This window comes from Bos indicus, chromosome 6, assembly GCF_029378745.1.
Source record: "Bos indicus isolate NIAB-ARS_2022 breed Sahiwal x Tharparkar chromosome 6, NIAB-ARS_B.indTharparkar_mat_pri_1.0, whole genome shotgun sequence".
NCBI lineage: Eukaryota > Metazoa > Chordata > Mammalia > Artiodactyla > Bovidae > Bos > Bos indicus.
In genome coordinates, this window is record NC_091765.1 from 113,467,677 (window position 1) to 113,485,977 (window position 18,301).

The window sequence follows — 18,301 nt, forward strand, 5'->3', positions numbered from 1 at the left end:
CGGCTGCTGTTCGTGGTCCTGAAATTATGACACCAGTGGGATCTTTAATATTAATAACCCTTACACTGGGTTTTCTGTGTTTCACTTGCTACATGATTTCCTTCCATCTTTCAGTGGCCTGAGCTGTAGGAACTTCCTGTAGGGCAGGTGTGCCCAGGGGCCAGGGCAAGAGTATGAGATTGGAAACAGAGCTTGACATCACACATCCAGGTCAGTAGGCCAGTGCTGTAGCTCCCTCCCGTATATCTTAGGCATATCCCTCCACAGCAGGGGCGTCTCCACCCTGCGATGAGCCCATGAAGGTGCCCAGGACACAGCAGGGCCAGTGTTAACACTGGGGGACTTACTGAGATCTGGCAGGATGCAGGCAGATGCATCTTGGTATCCCTGTGGATTATTCCTTCTATCTTTGTGAGAACTTTGTGGCTTTGACTCTTGCAAGTGAAGCCTGAGTGTGAGCATGTGTGAAGCTACTGTCTGTGATAGGAGAGGAGAGAGAGGGCTGGCTCCAGTGGGCAGGGGAAGACACAGGTCCTTAATGCAGTTTTATTTAAGAAGTCAGAACACCCCCCATCCATCCATTTCCTGCCGTTAGCCCTCCAGATTGGCAGCTTTCCACTCATCCCTGTAGGCTGCTTTCCTGTGTCCTGGGACCAAGAATCTGCCAAGGGCTCACTACTCTTGAAAGTGAATGAAGAACGTCCGGATCTCCTTCGGGTAGATGGTGACCTCAGGGCCTCCTGGCGGTGGCGAGGGCCGACTGGAGTTGCCTGGGAGCAGAGAGGGTCAGTCCACCATGGCCTCTGGACCACCTGCTTCCCCAGGTCCCCTCCTCCCAGCATCCCCCTGGCAACACGGCTCCTGTTGCATCTGTGGCTCCCACTGTGGATGCAGCCCTCAGCTGACCCCTCTTGACAGGACTGCACTGCCGGAGGGCCTCTCATTTCTGGCCTCCCCTGAGGACACAGCACATTCAAGGCATGTACTGGGGGCTCTGGGCCTGCTTGGTCTTGTTTCTCCATGGGTTGTGGCCCTGTATGTGTGCATAAGAGCCTTCTCACTGAGGCCATGAGGGGGCCCTGCCCTTGATCTCAATAGGCTGTCCTTAGACACACCCTGGGGTTTAGGCTTCCTCCTTGGGATGAAACTTGCTCCTGCATCCATCCCTCTATCCATCCATCCATCCACCATCCACCACACACTCTTCCATCCTTTCATACGGCCCTCCATCCTGCATCCTCCTATCCATCTGTTCAACCTCCATCTACACAACAGTCCATGTTCCATCCATTTTCCCTCCTTTCATTCATCCTTCACGCATTCTCTTTCCTTCCTTCCTTCCTTCCTTCCTTCCTCTTTCCATCCATCCATCACTCAACCATTGACCTGTCCATCATCCATCTACTTTTTTTCCTTCCTTCCATCTTTTTTTCTATCAAACCACCCCTTTATCCATCTGTCTATCATACATTGACTAAGTGCCTACCTACACAGCCAGACTATGCTGTGTACAGTAGACAAAAAAGGAGATAAATGGGACAGAGCAAAGTGAGGGAGAGGGGAGAGCAAGGGAGGCTCCTGACTCAGCCCTGGACCTGGGGCACGAGTCAGGGGAGGCCCAGATAAAGGGGCAATGGCTTTCCAGGCAGAAGGAACAGCAGAGGCAAACATTCCCAGGCAAGAAGCAGTCTGTGTGTGTGCACATAATGCACAGCAGGGCAACCGTCAGAACACCTGGGGGTGCACCTAAAGTTTGGGGCTCACTCAAGGCCCTAGAGGGTTGTGGTCTTGAACACACAAGTGCATGCACACACACACACACAACCTGTCTGGAGCTCTGGCACGTGGAGACTGACCTGAAGCCTAGAGTATAACCTTCTGTGGCTGATTCAGGAAGACTGAGACCCAGAGAAGGACGGCCAGCTCCAGGTCACACAGGCCTTAGGGGAAGAGCTGGAGTCTGTCTGGGGGTCAGCCTGGTTACCCGAGGCGGGGTCAGGACCAGGGTGCCCGAACCTCTGTGGCCGTGAGGGTCCTGTGAGCTCCAGGTCCAGCGGCGCATCTCGCTCACGTCCCAGGTCCCTGTGAGTGAGCGCTCCTCCACGGACACCACGGAGCCCAGTCCCCGCAGCACAGACTGCAGGACAGAGCACAGGGAGGGCTGAGCACCCGGACCGCAGATCTGAGCAGAGAACCCGACGAAGAAGGGCGGCCACACCAGGGCCCAGGGACAGGATCCCCCACATTCATTGTAGTGCAAGTCCCTGCGGGAGGAGGGGCAGTCCCATTTTACAGATGAGGAACTGAGGCTGGGAGGAGCTGACCCCCCAGGGCTGGCTGGATCAGCACTCCCAGCAGGTGGCAGGCAGGTGGGGCAGCCCCAGCAAACACCCAGGCACCAGGGTTTGTCTCCCAAGGGTGCCTCCTCCTGGGGCCTGACTCAGTGATGTCAGAGCGGGACACGGGAGGGGCAGGTGACCTGCAGGTTCACCGTCACAGGCCGAGACAGCACGGGGTCCTGGTCCACCTCATACAGGTGCTGGAGCCGCAGCAGGACACGGCGGAGGTCTGCCTTGGCCTCGTGCTCTCGGTCTAGGGACAGAAGGAAGGTGGAATGAGGACACAGTCTTGGCCTGGCTCTTCACACTCTCACCTCGCTTTCACATCTTCACCCTCCCTCAGAGGCAGCTAACACAGCCCCACTTCGCAGATGAGCCAAACAAGGCTCAGAGAGGGGCAGGCACTTGCCCAGACACACAGCTGGTGTGCATAAAGAAGGAGGGGGAGGATCCACCCCAGGTGCAGCCAAGGCTACTGCCCCCCACCGCCCACACTGGGGCCGTTGCTGAAGTCTGGAAAGTCTTCCTTCTTATTCACTGGTGAGGTCCTCATTGGGCCTGTCCCTCCAGCCTCCTGTTCTCTGGAAGATTCTCCCTGCCCTTCCCCTGTGAAGGGGAGTGTGGCCTTGTAACCCTGAAGATGAGTCACCATTGCAAAGGTAATGTGTCAGGTCATGCCACCAGGACCTAGGAAACGTGTCGTAATAGAGCCTCCATCTCTGGACGTTGGAGAACGAATGAGAAGGGCCACCCTGCTGATCCCACAGAGCAAGGGGTCGAAATGAACCGTGCTGTGTGAGGACAGAGAGCGTGTGGGCTCCTTGTTACTGCAGCGTAAGAGGTCTTGCAAAGTCTCTTGTCTCCATTCAGGTGATGGGTTTAGGGACTGGAGCTCGAGAATCAGGGAAGGATTTCTGCCACTGGAAAATGATGCTGGAGATGATGGCAATGGTGATGCAGGTGATGATGATACGGGGGTTGTTTGTTCCTGGGGAGGCAGGCGGCCCTCCTGCCATCCCCAATGCTCCCCTCGCTCAGCTTCTTACTCACTCCCTGGGAAGAGGGTCTTGCTTGGCCCAGCCCGTGTCTCCCTTACTTCAGTACAAGCAGCCTCCAGGAAGTGCTTTCTCAGTAGCTTGGCCATACACACACACACACACACACACACGTTGGAGCCAAATGACTCTACTGCTGCTGGGAACCCCGTCCACCCCATCAGATGTGTCAGGTGGGCAGTGGTGCAGGGATGCTGGAGGTCAGGGTCAGGAAGCCACGTGGCTGCAGGCGTGAGCCATTCTTTCAAAGATCCAGTTTATCAGGCATAAAGATAACATCTGACCTTGACTTCTTTCTGTTCTGGGCTGTCGGGCTGTCTGTCTGGGCTGACACTTATATGAGAACATCCTAAGCCCTGAGTGCGGCTTTGGGGACACAGCAGTAGCTGGGGCACGGAACTGCTCAGAGCCTAAAGGGGCAGGTAAGGGGTACAGCACCTATTCATTTCTAGAAGGTGTTGCCTCCACCAGGAAGCCCTCAGTGATGCCCAGCTGGGACCTTCTTCACATCACTGTCATTGCTCTCCGATGAACTGCCTGCTTCCCTCTGTAGACAGAGGCCCCCCAAGCCCAGGGATGTTTCCTGTGTCATCCATGGCTCTATCCACAGTGCCTGACATTAGAATCATTTTTCAAGGTATGAACAGAACCTCATCAAAGTCATGCCTGAGCCCAAAATACAGGCAGGACAACGGTGTCTGAGGCTCCAGGAGAAGACCCTGGAAGAAGCAGGACCTCACAGAGCCTGGACGACTCTGAGGAGAGCCCCTCTGTTCAGTGATGGGCTGGAGGACCGGGCTGACATGTGGAGGCAGGAGTGAGTCTGGACACCTGAACACCTGCCACACCTTTCTGGAGAGTCTGCAGGTGCTCTGTGTGGTTTGAGCTGTACTTCCAGCCGGGGATGCTGAGGATCTGCAGGTGGACACTTGGGGGCAACGTCACAGCCTCTTGCTGCCTGGAGCCTGAGCCACGCGGGGTGATCTCTGAAAGGCAGACGGACAACAAGGAGAGGCTTTGGGCCCAACTCTCCTCCTGACACTCACAGCTTGCCACACTAAGTCCCCCACTTCATCTGATCTCATTCCCTCCCACCTGTGGCCCACATGGCAGGCAGCCTGAAGGACTTGCTGGTGCAAAAGCCCCAGCCTGCCTTGAATCTCTGGTCCAATCAGTTCAAACTGCAGACTGGGAGATGGGCCAAGAGAGAAGACTCCATTTCTTCCAGAACTTGCAGGGAGTTCACACAGAGACCTGCTCTGTGAACAAGGTCTCAGACGCCAGGTCCCGTGCTGTCATCTATTGCTGCCTCTGCCCAGAGGGACTCAGCCCTTCTCTCCCAGGAGATGCTTTGTTCAACTCTGGACTCCAGCTGGAGCCGCCATCTCTTTACAGTTCCCAGGCCTCAGTGATTGGTCAGGCTTGGGTCACGTGATTCGATCAGGGCCAATCAGAGCCTTTCCTGGGATTTCGGCCCTTGACACAGGCGTCTCAGTTCCTTTGGTCCCAGAGCTGTTCACAGTCACCTCCCAGACAAGAGGAGAAACAAGGTCTGCAGACAGTGAAGCTCAGGTGACGGAAAGAGAGGGTGGACAGTGCATGAAGGGCCCAGCACCCGAGGAAGCAATACACGCTACCCTTCCCTCAGGTGCGTCTGCCCCAGAATAAAGGCTCCTCTGGCTCCGTCTCACACCTTTGGTTTCTCTCTGTGCAGGTGGAAGAGCCCAGGGCTGAACCTGGGATGGAGCTGACCACAGCCATGGATGGGACCGTGGATGGAGCTGGCGACAGCCATGGACGGGACCGTGGATGGAGCTGGCCACAGCCATGGACGGGACCGTGGATGGAGCTGGCGACAGCCATGGACGGGACCGTGGATGGAGCTGGCCACAGCCATGGAGCTTTCTCACCACGGCAACATCCTCTTTGCTACCAGGAAGGAACCACTGACTGCCACAGGAGCAGTCCCAGCCCAGCTGGCCAAACCCGTCCCTCTCCTCGGAATCTGCCCCTGGACATAGGCATGGCTGGGCAGGCAGCTCCTGACAGTCCCCAAAAGAGATGGACATGACCACCTGCTCCCAAGAGGCCCAGAGCTACCCTGTCTCCTTCCTGCCCCAGCCTCTTGTCCAGCTCATCCTTCCATTCCACTTGCTTCCCCACGTCCGGCTCAAGTACCTGCCGCTTCAGTCTCTTTACTTCCAAACAAGAGAACATCAACTGTTATCTCTTAAAGTTGATCACTGTACACCACCTGGTCTGGGGTTGCAAACTCCACCAAACATACAGACATCAGGTCTCTCGTGGCCTCTAATTCCCCGTCACCCTGAAGTTGGATCCCGTGACTCGTTCCGCAGCAGAGCCCCTGAGAAGTCCTTCAGGACGAGAGCTGGGTCAAGCGCAGGAGCAGTCTGCAGCGTGTCAGGCACTCAGCAAATGCTCAGTGAGCGCGTCAGCTACCACCCGCCTTCTTCTAATGCCTTGTGGAAGTCTAGCCTAAATCTCAAACAGGGAAAACCTAAAATCACGCCCTCATCAGAACTTCTGCAAGTGATGAGAAATAGGAAACAGGTTAAGGATTACAGGCAACATTTGGAATTAATGTGGGTTTGACTCCATCCACTGAAATAAGTCAAATATTGTCATAAAGCCAGACAGGAGTATCTTGGTTTCATAGTGCATATAAAATTTATGTTTACACTTTACTATAATCTATTGTGTGCAGTAGCATTATGTCTAAGAGAAACAGTTTATATATACATTAGATTTTAAAAGCTTTCTTGTTAAAAAAAAAAGTTACCTCAGGTGAGACTTCAGTGATTAGCAATCTTTCTGCAAGAACAATGACAAAGATCACTAATCCTATGGCAATTATAGTAGTAATGAAAAATATTTGAATACTGTGGGAAATAGCAAAATGTGATACATTGGTGTGAACTGAGCAAATGCTGTTGAATGAGCAGTGCAGATGAACGTGCTGCATGCAAGATGCAGCAAACCTTCAATTTGTAAACAATGCAGTATCTTCAGTGCTCAAAAAAAAAAAAAAAAGAAAAGAAATGCATATATGTTGAGGTATGCCTGTAAAGAGAATGACAAATACACACTTTGTGTTTATGTCTCTAAAATTTGAAAGATTCTCTAACTGTAGCATCTTCAAATACTTTCAAATGCACTCATTGTTTAAACTATTTCATGTTCAACTATTTAGCTATGCTACCCAGCTGTAGTGAAGGAAATTTATAGAAGCCTCAGGAGAGGCAACTCATAAAACTTGCAGATCAGGACATAGAATAGAATCACCCTCACCTGGTGACAATGCACTTAATTCAGATAAAGCCGGTCTCTTAAATGCTGAGCAACCAGACCTGAATGGTGACATATATCATAGGAAGAAGTAGAAAGTGTCCTCAGAGAAGGAAATAGAGGAGATTGAGGGAACAGAGGTAAGGAGGGCATTGCAGTAAGTCCCAGCTGTGAACCTACTAGCTGTATGACCTTGAACGAGTCACTGAACCTCTGTGCACCTCAGGTTGCCCACATTTAAAATGAGGGGCCTGGATGTGAGGACTCTGGTCCCTTCCTACCCCGAAGTAGCCCAGATCCTAGCAGGTACTGAGAGATAAGCGGTCCAGGGTCCTGGAGGAGAAGAAATGGACAAACTTTTTTTTTTCTACATTTCTTTGTCTTAGACCCAAAAGATGTTTTTACTTAAACTGTGAGGTGTTATGACAGCAATCTTTAAGACTAACTTTCTTTAAGCCCAGAGCTAATGATTACACAACAAAACAACTCATCTTGCTCAAGAGTATGTTTTTCCTTAAACTCTATACTCATGATTATACAATAAAAAAGTATCATGCTCCAGGACATGTTTCTCCTTCTTAAGAAGTACCTTCTGACTAATCTTATCTTAAGACTTACTTGTGGCAGTCAGTCTGGTAAGACCTGTCTCTTGTTGGTTCTAACCTTGTTCATTTAAGATGTCACTTGTGGGAGTGGGTCTGGTAAAAATGTATAAAGGCTTGATATGACTACCAGGTGGGGTTCTCCCCCTCCGCCTTCTGACGTCTACGTCAGAGGCTTTCTCTGTCATTTTTCAGTGTAATGAAGCTTCAGCTACACAAAAGGTCTGAGTGATCAAGCCTGGGCCCTGATCCCAAAGCTAAATCTTCTTCTTCAGAGATCACAAATCAACATCATTCACCATTGGCTACCAATATGAGCTCAGCCCCATCCCTGGGAAGGTGGGCTCCCCTGGGGGCAGTGATGGCGGGTGAAGTGAAAGGACCCCTTCCTCACCGTTCATCTTTCTGAGCATCACGATGGGCCGGTGCTGCAGCGCCAGCCCGCTCCTCTGGCGCAGGCCACTGATGAGGGCCCTGGAGCCCAGCAGGAGCCAGAACACTGGGTGGGCGACCGAGGTGTCATTCAGTGTGAGGTCAACAGCGATGTTTCCCGGATTGTTGTTCACCAGCCGGCGGTGGAGCATGACCTGCAGGGGACAACTGTCTGACTGGCCTGCCTGGGCCCTGGGGTCCCCAAGAGTGACCAGCGGGGCCTCCTCCTACCTCCACCTGCCCGTTCCTTTGGCTGGAGACACCGTGCGCCTGATCGGACAGCAGCACCAGCCTGCTTCGTCTGTCCTGGATGAAGGCTGATTGCACCATGGGGTAGTAATTCTGTGGACAGAAACATTGGCAGGCTGGTGGTGGGGGCAGTGGGCCAGGTCAGCCAGCAGGTCGGGGGTCTCCCTCTGGCCCCAGGCGGCCTCCTGCATGGGCACAGCAGCAGCCCAGGGTGGCACAGTACTGATGGGAGGGGCTCTGACTGTGAGATGAACACACTGGGATTCAATCCAGCTCCACTGCTTCCTGACCTTTGCCCTGGGGGCCCAGCCTGCCCAAGCCTCAGTTTCCCCATATGTGAAATGTGCCCAAAAGGTCCCCCTGGTGCAGGGAGACAATGAGGCATCTGTGCCAGTCCAGCCTGAGATGGCCCCCAGCCAGGGGTTCCCAAATAGAGAGAGGTTGCTGTCTGGGTTGGAAAATACTCGCACAGCCCTGCCCTTTCCTGTTTTGGAGGAAGATGCCCGGGGCTGGTAGCCCTGGACCCTCTGGAGCCCAGGGCACAGTGTGTGAAGACCAGCTGTAGAGATGAACTGACAGAAACTCAAGGAAGACAGAGCAGGGAGGAGCCACACCCCCTTCTCCGGGTCCGTCTGGAAGAAGAGACAACTGACTAGAGGAAGGCTCAGGAGGCGCCCAGCGCTGTGCTGCCCCTGGTCATCCCAGGCCTCAGCACAGCTCAGGGGGAGGTCGCTCTGTTCCCAGGAGAGCACCGAGGCCCAGGGACACCCAGGGACTCGCCCAAGGTCATGCCTCCGGAGGGTGAGACCCTGGGAGCTGATTGATTTTGGAGTTCAGCCCCTAATCCGCTCTCCCTGGAAGACAGGCTGAGGCACTGCTCTGAGTAGCCAAGGAGGGTCACACCCCGTTCAGGCCTAGACAGGCACCATGTGCTTAATCCTCAAGCAACCTCCAGTCGGTCATCCATCTGACCGAGCAGGACCTGTGGTGCACATAAGGGACCTCAGGGACACAGCTCATCCATGGTGGCCCCAGAGCTCTGACACCTGGTCTGAACAAGCCTGGCCACAGGCCCTAGGGGCAGACTCAGGGCAGCGGGGCTCTGGAGACGCTCTGGACCTAAGGGAACTCTCCTGCTTTCTGGAAAATGGCCATCAAGATTGGGTCTGCAGCAGCCACACTCCAGGACAGCTCAGGGCATACCCGAGCGATGGTGTTGTTCTTGTAGTTCCTGTACGGCCTGCGCTGCATCTGGTAGCCGTTGTCCGAGTAGAGGACCCGCCCTGTGTTCAGCTTGGTGCTTGTCCTCAGGATGGCCTCGCGGTTCAGCTCCAAGGGGCCCACCCGGTACTCCTGCTCTATGTGATGGCAGAGCAGCACCCCGTCAGAGCCCTGGGATCCACGGGCCAGCCGGGAGTAGATGGTGAACGTGGGCTCACTGTCGTTCACCTCCCTGGAGGAGAAGCAGGAGAGGTAGGTCAAGCCTGGGAAGCCTTCTGGATGCCCCGCCCTTCTCGTTTCTTCCTTCCTCTCCTTCTGTTTCCCTCCCTCTATCCTTCCTGCAGCCAGCGGGGTGGGGAGACTGCTTGGGCAATAGAACAGGAGGGACCCGGTTCCCTGAAGGTTCTGGGCACCCAGCGATGCCTGGGGGCTCTGTCTGTCCTGCTAATGAAAACACAAGAACTGCTCTCCTGCGTTTTCACTGTCACCATGGGCTCCTGTCCCACCTCTGGACTTAGGTACCACCAAGGTGACAGCGCAGGCAAGCAGAGCAGGACTGCAGAGACTGGACTGTAGAGTGGAGCAGCTCATGACTTCATCGAACTTCCGTGGAGGAAGGACTGTGTGCCAAGCCCAGGTCCAGGAGCTGGGTGTCTGAAGCATGACAGGCCCTCATTTCCCCATTCATCTGCCTGTGAGCACCTCCATGTGCTGAGCACAACCAGGGGGCCGCCCTCACCTGTAGAAGTACTGCTGGATCTCAGTCACCAGCGGACCCTCCACGATCTCCATCCTCACAGCCTCCCACGCTGGCTCTGCTCTACCACTGGGTGTGAACACATAATTGTCTGAAACGGGGCCTTGCCAGACATCACTGTTTGCGTGATACTCCATGAACTGCTGGGTCATGTATACCTTTCGGTTACTCTGCCTGCAAACAGAGGAAAGAGAAAGCCATGTCATCATGACAGAAAACATGTCATCCTCATGCTGGAACCAGGCTCACAGAGGCTCCATGGAGATGCCAGCCAGGAGCCAGGGATGAACAGAGACCCTTCAACAGGACTAAAGTGGTCTATCTGTACAACAGAATGTTATTGAGTCTGCAAGAAGAATGAGGGGTCTCATTGACCCTTCAACATGCCTGAAAGTTGGAAACATGACAAGAATTGAAAGAAGGGAGCCTGCCAAGGACCCCATATGGTATAATCTCATTGCATGATACGTCAGTGTAGGCCAGTCCCAAGAGACAGAAAGGAGGTTCGAGTCACCAGGGCTTGATCTAGGTGAAAGATGTGTGGGTCCTGAGCCATGATGGAGCCTAAGTCCACAGTGCTGACTGCACCTTTCCCAGCCTGATCAGGGAGACTCAGAACGTTCTGGGGCTGCACCCCATTTCTGCTGCTCCCCACACTCTCCCCCTGACCACCTCTGCTGGATCCTGTAGGTCCTGGCTGCTTCTGTGTCCTGGCCTAGACTCACACACTTAGGAATAGAGCTCGATGCACTACAGGGAGCTTCACCATCACACCCTCGGCCTTGGCTGAGGAAATGGAGATCCAAGTAGAGCATTACATGCCCAGGTCCCAGGGTCCTCCTGGCCTCAGAGGCAGCAATGACTGCACCTCACCTCTCCCAGACGCTGTGCATTAGGTTGGTGTCCAGGTCCATGAAGACGATGTAGCAGCCATTTTCCACAGGCACCAGGCTCCCGCCCACCTGCCCACCGTATCTCCTGAGTCGGCCTCCGAACTGCGTGGTTATGGCCACAAAGGGCTCAGGCTCCCCCGTTTCCTCCTGGGAACTCCTGCTGGGCCGGATGCTGTAGTGCCGGTAACTGAGTCCTGGGATCGTGGTCAGCACGTGCAGGTCATAGGCAGAGGGCATCTCCTTCGAGCGCTGGGCCTGCAAGACCCGAAGGGCGGGATGAATGATGGATGTCAGGGATGGGAGGTGCCTCAGTCTCCTCGGAAATCCTGGGCTTACACACCTGGTGGATGGAGTGCTTGCTTGACACAGAGACAGCTGGTCATCCAACACTGGGCTGAGCTGGGCTCCCCTCCTGCACCCTCCCTGCTCAACTGGGTCCAATCTGCTCTCCCTTCTTCCTCCTTCTCTACTGGGGCTGCAAACCACCTGCCCTCCTCCCACACTCCCTCCTGTTCCTGCCTCTGAGACTGCTCACAGTGTTCCACCTCTTTAAAGGGGGCTCCCTTGTCTCTTAATCCTCTGATTTTTCCAAGGAGGGAGGTTTCCAGGTCACCCTGCAAGCCTTTCTCTAGCTCCACGTCATCTGATTCAGGGAAGGGAATTGAATGAGGACACTGGGTCCATGCAGGAGGTTCTTCAGTCTCTAGGGAGCAAGTGTCATTTCTGGGTCTTGTGGGAGGGTTTGGGGGGCTATGAGCAAGCCCATGTGGCTCCTTGCAGGCTCCAGCCTGGCCTTTCTCTGAACTAAAAGAGATACCCATCCGCACCCCACACCCCTAACCTGTCCTGATCTTTTCCTCCAGCACAATTGTCATCTGTCACTCCTATACTTTCTGATTTTCTTCTTGCCTGGATCCCCCACTGGAATAGGAGCCCCCCGAGTGCAGGAACTTTTGTCTACTTGGTTATTAAAGTTCCTCCAGTGCCTAGAGTAACGCCTGACACATACTAGGTGTTCAGTAGTATTTAAGACAGAGCATTTCGGCTTGGTGGGTGGTGCCTTTGGGTGGGGAAGGGAGATGTTCCATGTTGGGTCTACTCCACCCAACACCCTTCCCTCCCCTGACCCTGACATAGAGGAATCTTCCTCATCTGTCTCAGCTAAGGATCACTGCCCTGGCTGCCTGGTCATTACCCCAGGCCTTAACTGTCCATTACTGTGTCTGCTCCTTGAATCCCAGGATGGCTCCCGAGTCCAGGGATGAGCACTCATCTGGGACCAAGCCCAGCACAGGCTTTCAGGAGTGTTTGCTGAATGGCTGAGTAATGGCATTACTCGATCCATCTCCCCAAGGAAGGGCTGGCTTGGTAACAGGAGGGTCACCTCTATAATCAAGTCTAGCTCCAGGTCTGGGAAGGAGATGAGCAGGGACCACACAGGATGTGGGTGTCATAGCTGGGGCCTGCGCCTACGACAGCACCTCCATAAAGATGAACAGTGAAGACTATTGCTGGCTTCCCCATGGGAAGTAGAAATTTATACACGGTTATAGGGAACATTTCATGCAAAGATGGGCTCGATAAAGGACAGAAATGGTATGGACCTAACAGAAGCAGAAGATATTAATAAGAGGTGTCAGGAATACACAGAAGAACTATACAAAAAAGTTCTACACAACCAAGATAATCACGATGGTGTGATCACTCACCTAGAGCCAGACATCCTGGAATGTGAAGTCAAGTGGGCCTTAGAAAGCATCACTACGAACAAAGCTAGTGGAGGTGATGGAATTCCAGTGGAGCTATTTCAAATCCTGAAAGATGATGCTATGAAAGTGCTGCACTCAATATGCCAGCAAATTTGGAAAACTCAGCAGTGGCCACAGGACTGGAAAAGGTCAGTTTTCATTCCAATCCCAAAGAAAGGCAATGCCAAACAATGCTCTAACTACCACACCATTGCACTCATCTCACACACTAGTAAAGTAATGCTCAAAATTCTCCAAGCCAGGCTTCAGCAATACGTGAACCGTGAACTTCCAGATGTTCAAGCTGGTTTTAGAAAAGGCTGAGGAACCAGAAATCAAATTGCCAACATCCGCTGGATCATGGAAAAAGCAAGAGAGTTCCAGAAAAACATCAATTTCTGCTTTATTGACTATGCCAAAGCCTTTGACTGTGTGGATCACAAGAAACTGTGGGAAATTCTGAAAGAAATGGGAATACCAGCCCACCTGACCTGCCTCTTGAGAAACCTGTATGCAGGTCAGGAAGCAAGAGTTAGAACTGGACATGGAACAACAGACTGGTTCCAAATAAGAAAAGGAGTACGTCAAGGCTGTATATTGTCACCCTGCTTATTTAACTTCTATGCAGAGTACATCATGAGAAACGCTGGGCTGGAGGAAGCACAAGCTGGAATCAAGATTGCTGGGAGAAATATCAATAACCTCGGATAAGCAGATGATACCACCCTTATGGCAGAAAGTGAAGAGGAACTCAAAAGCCTCTTGATGAAAGTGAAAGTGGAGAGTGAAAAAGTTGGCTTAAAGCTCAACATTCAGAAAACGAAGATCATGGCATCTGGTCCCATCACTTCATGGGAAATAGATGGGGAAACAGTGGAAACAGTGTCAGTTTTTGGGGGCTCCAAAATCACTGCAGATGGTGACTGCAGCCATGAAATTAAAAGACACTTACTCCTTGGAAGGAAATTTATGACCAACCTAGATAGCATATTCAAAAGCAGAGACATTACTTTGCCAACAAAGGTCCGTCTAGTCAAGGCTATGGTTTTTCCTGTGGTCATGTATGGATGTGAGAGTTGGACTGTGAAGAAGGCTGAGTGCAAAGAATTGATGCTTTGGAACTGTGGTGTTGGAGAAGACTCTTGAGAGTCCCTTGGACTGCAAGGAGATCCTACCAGTCCATTCTGAAGGAGATCAGTCCTAGGTGTTCATTGGAAGGAATGATGCTAAAGCTGAAACTCCAGTACTTTGGCCACCTCATGCGAAGAGTTGACTCATTGGAAAAGACTCTGATGCTGGGAAGGATTGTGGGCAGTAGGAGAAGGGGACAACGGAGGATGAGATGGCTGAATGGCATCACTGACTGGATGGACGTGAGTCTGAGTGAACTCAGGGAGTTGGTGATGGACAGGGAGACCTGGCGTGCTGCGATTCATGGGGTCGCAAAGAGTCGGACACGACTGAGCGACTGAACTGAACTGAACTGATACATACTTATACACCAAGTCACCTCAGTGTTGTCTGACTCTTGGTGACCCCATGGACTGTAGCCCGCCAGGCTCTCTGCCAATGGGATTCTCCAGTCAAGAGTACTGGAGTGGGTTACCATGCGCTCATGCAGTGGATATTCCCGACCAGGTATCGAACCCATGTTTCTTGTGGCTCTGCATTACAGGCAGATTCTGGTCAACTCAGATACGCAAAGGGAAGGGTCAGTCCACTGGGTGGATCCACTGACCCTGAAGGCAACTCACCCTTAGGACACTCCTCACAGTCAGGGCAGCATGTCACATCTTCCCCTTAGATGCCCACTTCTGGGGGCCCGTGCAGAGCAGGGTCAGCAACAGGGCATGCACCACAGATGGGATGTGCCCCTTACCTGTGCAGGCACAGGGAGGCCTGACTCGTCTGTGATGCTGACTTTGGGGAATTCCACAGTCAGGGTGATGATGGTGGTGACCGTCCAGGCCAGCGGGTTGTAGACCACTGCAAAGTGTCCCCCAGGCTCTGGGCCTGCATACAGAGAACAGGATCTACTGCTGTACCTGACCCAACCTTCACCCCTGGTGCCCCTCGGAGCAAGAGAATCTGAGGCAGGTGAGACCAGCTCTGCAGAGGCCCAGGGGAAGGACAGACAGACACATGGGCTCTGATGTCCAACCCCTCCTCATCTGTTCAAGCTGGGTCCTGATTCCCAGGCGGGATGGGGGAGCATGCCCTAGAGATGAGGGTCCTTGAGCTCCTCACTCACCTCTACTTTTCAGCCAGTGTTACTGGTGAGAAGACTGAGGCCTAGAGCCAAGGTTTAGGTGTCCAAGGTTACCCACGTCCTACGGCCTGGCGCCAAAGCTGGAGAGCTTGGCAATGTACAGACAATTCTCTGGAGATTGGAGGGTCAACGTCAATCACCAAGGTCAGCAGTGGAGCCCTCTTTGGTATGAACCTGGACTCTCTTTCTGCTCTACCCCCAACCCCAGGTGACCATCTATGACCACGTCCAATGACTCCCAGATCCGTGAACACTGCACACACTGTCCAGTCCCCGGCCTCTGCCCATGCAGTTCCCATGGCTGGATGTCTTTCTGGGGTCTCCACCTGCCCCTTCCTTGGGGAGCTGCCCCCGTGAGCTCATGGGAATGGCTGGACTCACCAGACACTGGAAGGACCCCGTTCTACTTCCCTTTCTATGTCCGTCATCCCCTCCCGACCCCATTCCCTGTGGACAGGATTCCAGTCTGCTGCACTCCTGACCCCGGCCCCTTCCAGTGTCTGAAGGTAAGATGAGAATGTACTCAGACACAGAGAAGAGGGCAGAGCTGGGCAGGTGAGGGGTGAGGCAGAGTGGGGAGAGCACAGTGAGAGAGAGCAGGGTGAGTGTGGATCCTGGGAGGGTGGGCGGGCCACATGCTCCTGCAGAGAAGACATCTATCTCTGATTGCCCAGGATTTGCAGGGGTGAATCCCCTCAGCTCTAGGCAAACGGGGTGACCACTCATCCTCTACCTGTGAAGCCCACAATGTCAAAAGAACGCATACATCCTGTCTGCAGAGGTGGGCAGCACAGGGGTTATGGGGACCGTCCTCCCTGTGTGACCCTGGGCAGCTCAGGGGTATGGGGACCATTCCTCCCTGTGTGACCCTGGGCAGCTCAGGGGTATGGGGACCGTCCTCCCTGTGTGACCCTGGGCAGCTCAGGGGTATGGGGACCGTCCTCCCTGTGTGACCCTGGGCAGCTCAGGGGTATGGGGACCATTCCTCCCTGTGTGACCCTGGGCAGCTCAGGGGTGTGGGGACCGTCCTCCCTATGTGACCCTGGGCTGCTCAGGGGTATGGGGACCGTCCTCCCTGTGTGACCCTGGGCAGCTCCACGATCTCTGTTCCATGTGTGCCCTAAGCTATGAAGGGAGGACAGTAACACTCCAGCTTTCATGATGTGTGAGGTTTTACACTGAATTGTGCAAGCAGTGTGCTTGGCAACATCCACACTGCATTACCATTTTTTCCTGCCTCTAGTTGGAGGCAGGAATTAGGCCTTCCTCAGTCACAGAGAGGAAACAGCTCAGTGAAGTGAAGTCACCTGCCCAGATCAGATCAGATCAGATCAGTCGCTCAGTCGTGTCCGACTCTTTGCGGCCCCATGAATTGCAGCACGCCAGGCCTCCCTGTCCATCACCAACTCCCGGAGTTCACTCAAACTCACGTCCATCGAGTCAATGATGCCATCCAGCCATCTCAGCCTCTGTCGTCCCCTTCTCCTCTTGCCCCCAATCCCTCCCAGCATCAGAGTCTTTTCCAATGAGTCAACTCTTCGCATGAGGTGGCCAAAGTACTGGAGTTTCAGCTTTAGCATCATTACTTCCAAAGAAATCCCAGGGCTGATCTCCTTCAGAATGGACTGGTTGGATCTCCTTACAGTCCAAGGGACTCTCAAGAGTCTTCTCCAACACCACAGTTCAAAAGCATCAATTCTTCAGTGCTCAGCCTTCTTCACAGTCCAACTCTCACAGCCATACATGACCACAGGAAAAATCATAGCCTTGACTAGACGAACCTTTGTTGGCAAAGTAATGTCTCTGCTTTTGAATATGCTATCCAGATTGGTCATAAGTTTCCTTCCAAGGAGTAAGCATCTTTTAATTTCATGGCTGCAGTCACCATCTGCCGTGATTTTGGAGCCCAGAAAAATAAAGTCTGATACTGTTTCCACTGTTTCCCTATCTATTTCCCATGAAGTGATGGGACCGGATGCCATGATCTTTGTTTTCTGAATGTTGAGCTTTAAGCCAACTGCCCAGCTTATGCCAAAATGAGAGCCTCCCCTGGACGGGACTCGAGTCTGAAGCTCAGGTGTCCCAGCCCATCCCCTGACCCTCAGGCTCTCTTCCCAGACTGGGGCGGACACCTGCCATGGCCCACTGTGCCCCCAAGGGCCTCGCTTACCTGAGTGAGCTGGAGACCTGTCCTGGATGATGGAGGCCATCAGCTTGTGCACCCCTTGCATCCCGGTGCTCAGATGCTCCACAAACATGTCACCCACATTTGGGACATGAGTTCCGGTGATGGCATCATGGTGCTGGACCTGGATCCCCACAGGAGCAGGACAAGAGTGGGGTCAGGCCAGCCTCTGCTCAGCACCTGCTGTCCTGATGCCCACAGGGGCCTGACTCCGCTTCCCTCTCAGTAGGTGCTGCTGGAGAATTGGGGATTCCTCCCTCTTTGCTGCTGCTGCATCTCGTTAGTCGTGTCTGACTCTGTGCGACCCCATAAACGGCAGCCCACCAGGCTCCCCCGTCCCTGGGATTCTCCAGGCAAGGACACTGGAGTGGGTTGCCATTTCCTTCTCCAGTGCATGAAAGTGAAAAGTGAAAGTGAAGTCGCTCAGTCGTGTCCGACTGTAGCGACCCCATAGGCTGCAGCCTACCAGGCTCCTCCATCCATGGGATTGTCTAGGCAAAAGTACTGGAGTGGGGTGCCATTGCCTTCTCCGTCCTCCCTCTTTACAGAAGAGGAATCTGAGGCTAGAGCGGCTGATGATCTTGTCCAAGTGTTGTTGACCTTGGGAAAACACATAGCTGTGTCCCTGATGCTGGACAGAAACAGACTTCTGGAAAGGACCCTGCCCAGCTACCCTCTGTGACCCTGTCATCCCATAAGTGCTGATAACCTGCTTCAGACAAGCCCCACACATGGCCTGGTACTCATCTGTACCATGTAGGATGGATGGTCTCCTCTTCCCAGAAGGGAAACTTGAGTCCCCATGAGGTGAAGCCACGTGTCTGCCCACCCTGATGGATGCTAAAATCAATCCCATCACACCCCGCACAATGACTGGTCCTGCCAACAATTCCCTTTAGTGAGTATGAATCTCATGGGCCGTGTGGCCCATTTTTGACTGGAGAGGAGACAAGTTATAGGAGATCTTGGGTCTCAGTTTCCCTCCTGCACAGTGGGGAAAAAGAAAGATGGAGATTTATGAACAACTTCCTTTGTGTCGGCCACAGAGCCCACCAGCATATGTGTATTATCACATTCAACTGTCCCATTAGTGTCCTGAGTGAGCATGTAGTTCTCATTTTTCAAGGAGGAAATTAGAGCTCAGAGAGGGAAATCCTGAGCTCATAGAGCTGAGCTGAGATTTGAATCCAGCCAGGATTGTTGGATACCAATGCTGCTCCACTTTGCCCTTCCTGCTCTGGGACA

The 18,301-nt window shown here is 53.3% G+C and overlaps 1 protein-coding gene across 1 annotated transcript in view; it reads right to left on the minus strand.

Moving 5' to 3' along the window:
- Window positions 1-527: 527 nt before the first annotated feature.
- The window catches only part of LOC139183686 (epididymis-specific alpha-mannosidase-like), a 43,995-nt gene continuing 26,221 nt past the window's right edge, over window positions 528-18,301 (minus strand). Inside the window, exons 9-19 of the mRNA XM_070791846.1 lie at window positions 17,042-17,180; window positions 14,482-14,615; window positions 10,835-11,109; window positions 9,944-10,135; window positions 9,187-9,436; window positions 7,966-8,076; window positions 7,697-7,889; window positions 4,243-4,380; window positions 2,480-2,592; window positions 2,017-2,137; window positions 528-770 (exon numbers count right to left, since the gene is read on the minus strand). Coding sequence (XP_070647947.1) covers window positions 676-770; window positions 2,017-2,137; window positions 2,480-2,592; window positions 4,243-4,380; window positions 7,697-7,889; window positions 7,966-8,076; window positions 9,187-9,436; window positions 9,944-10,135; window positions 10,835-11,109; window positions 14,482-14,615; window positions 17,042-17,180 — 1,761 coding nt within the window. The 3' untranslated portion in view covers window positions 528-675. The remainder of the gene's footprint in view (window positions 771-2,016; window positions 2,138-2,479; window positions 2,593-4,242; window positions 4,381-7,696; window positions 7,890-7,965; window positions 8,077-9,186; window positions 9,437-9,943; window positions 10,136-10,834; window positions 11,110-14,481; window positions 14,616-17,041; window positions 17,181-18,301) is intronic.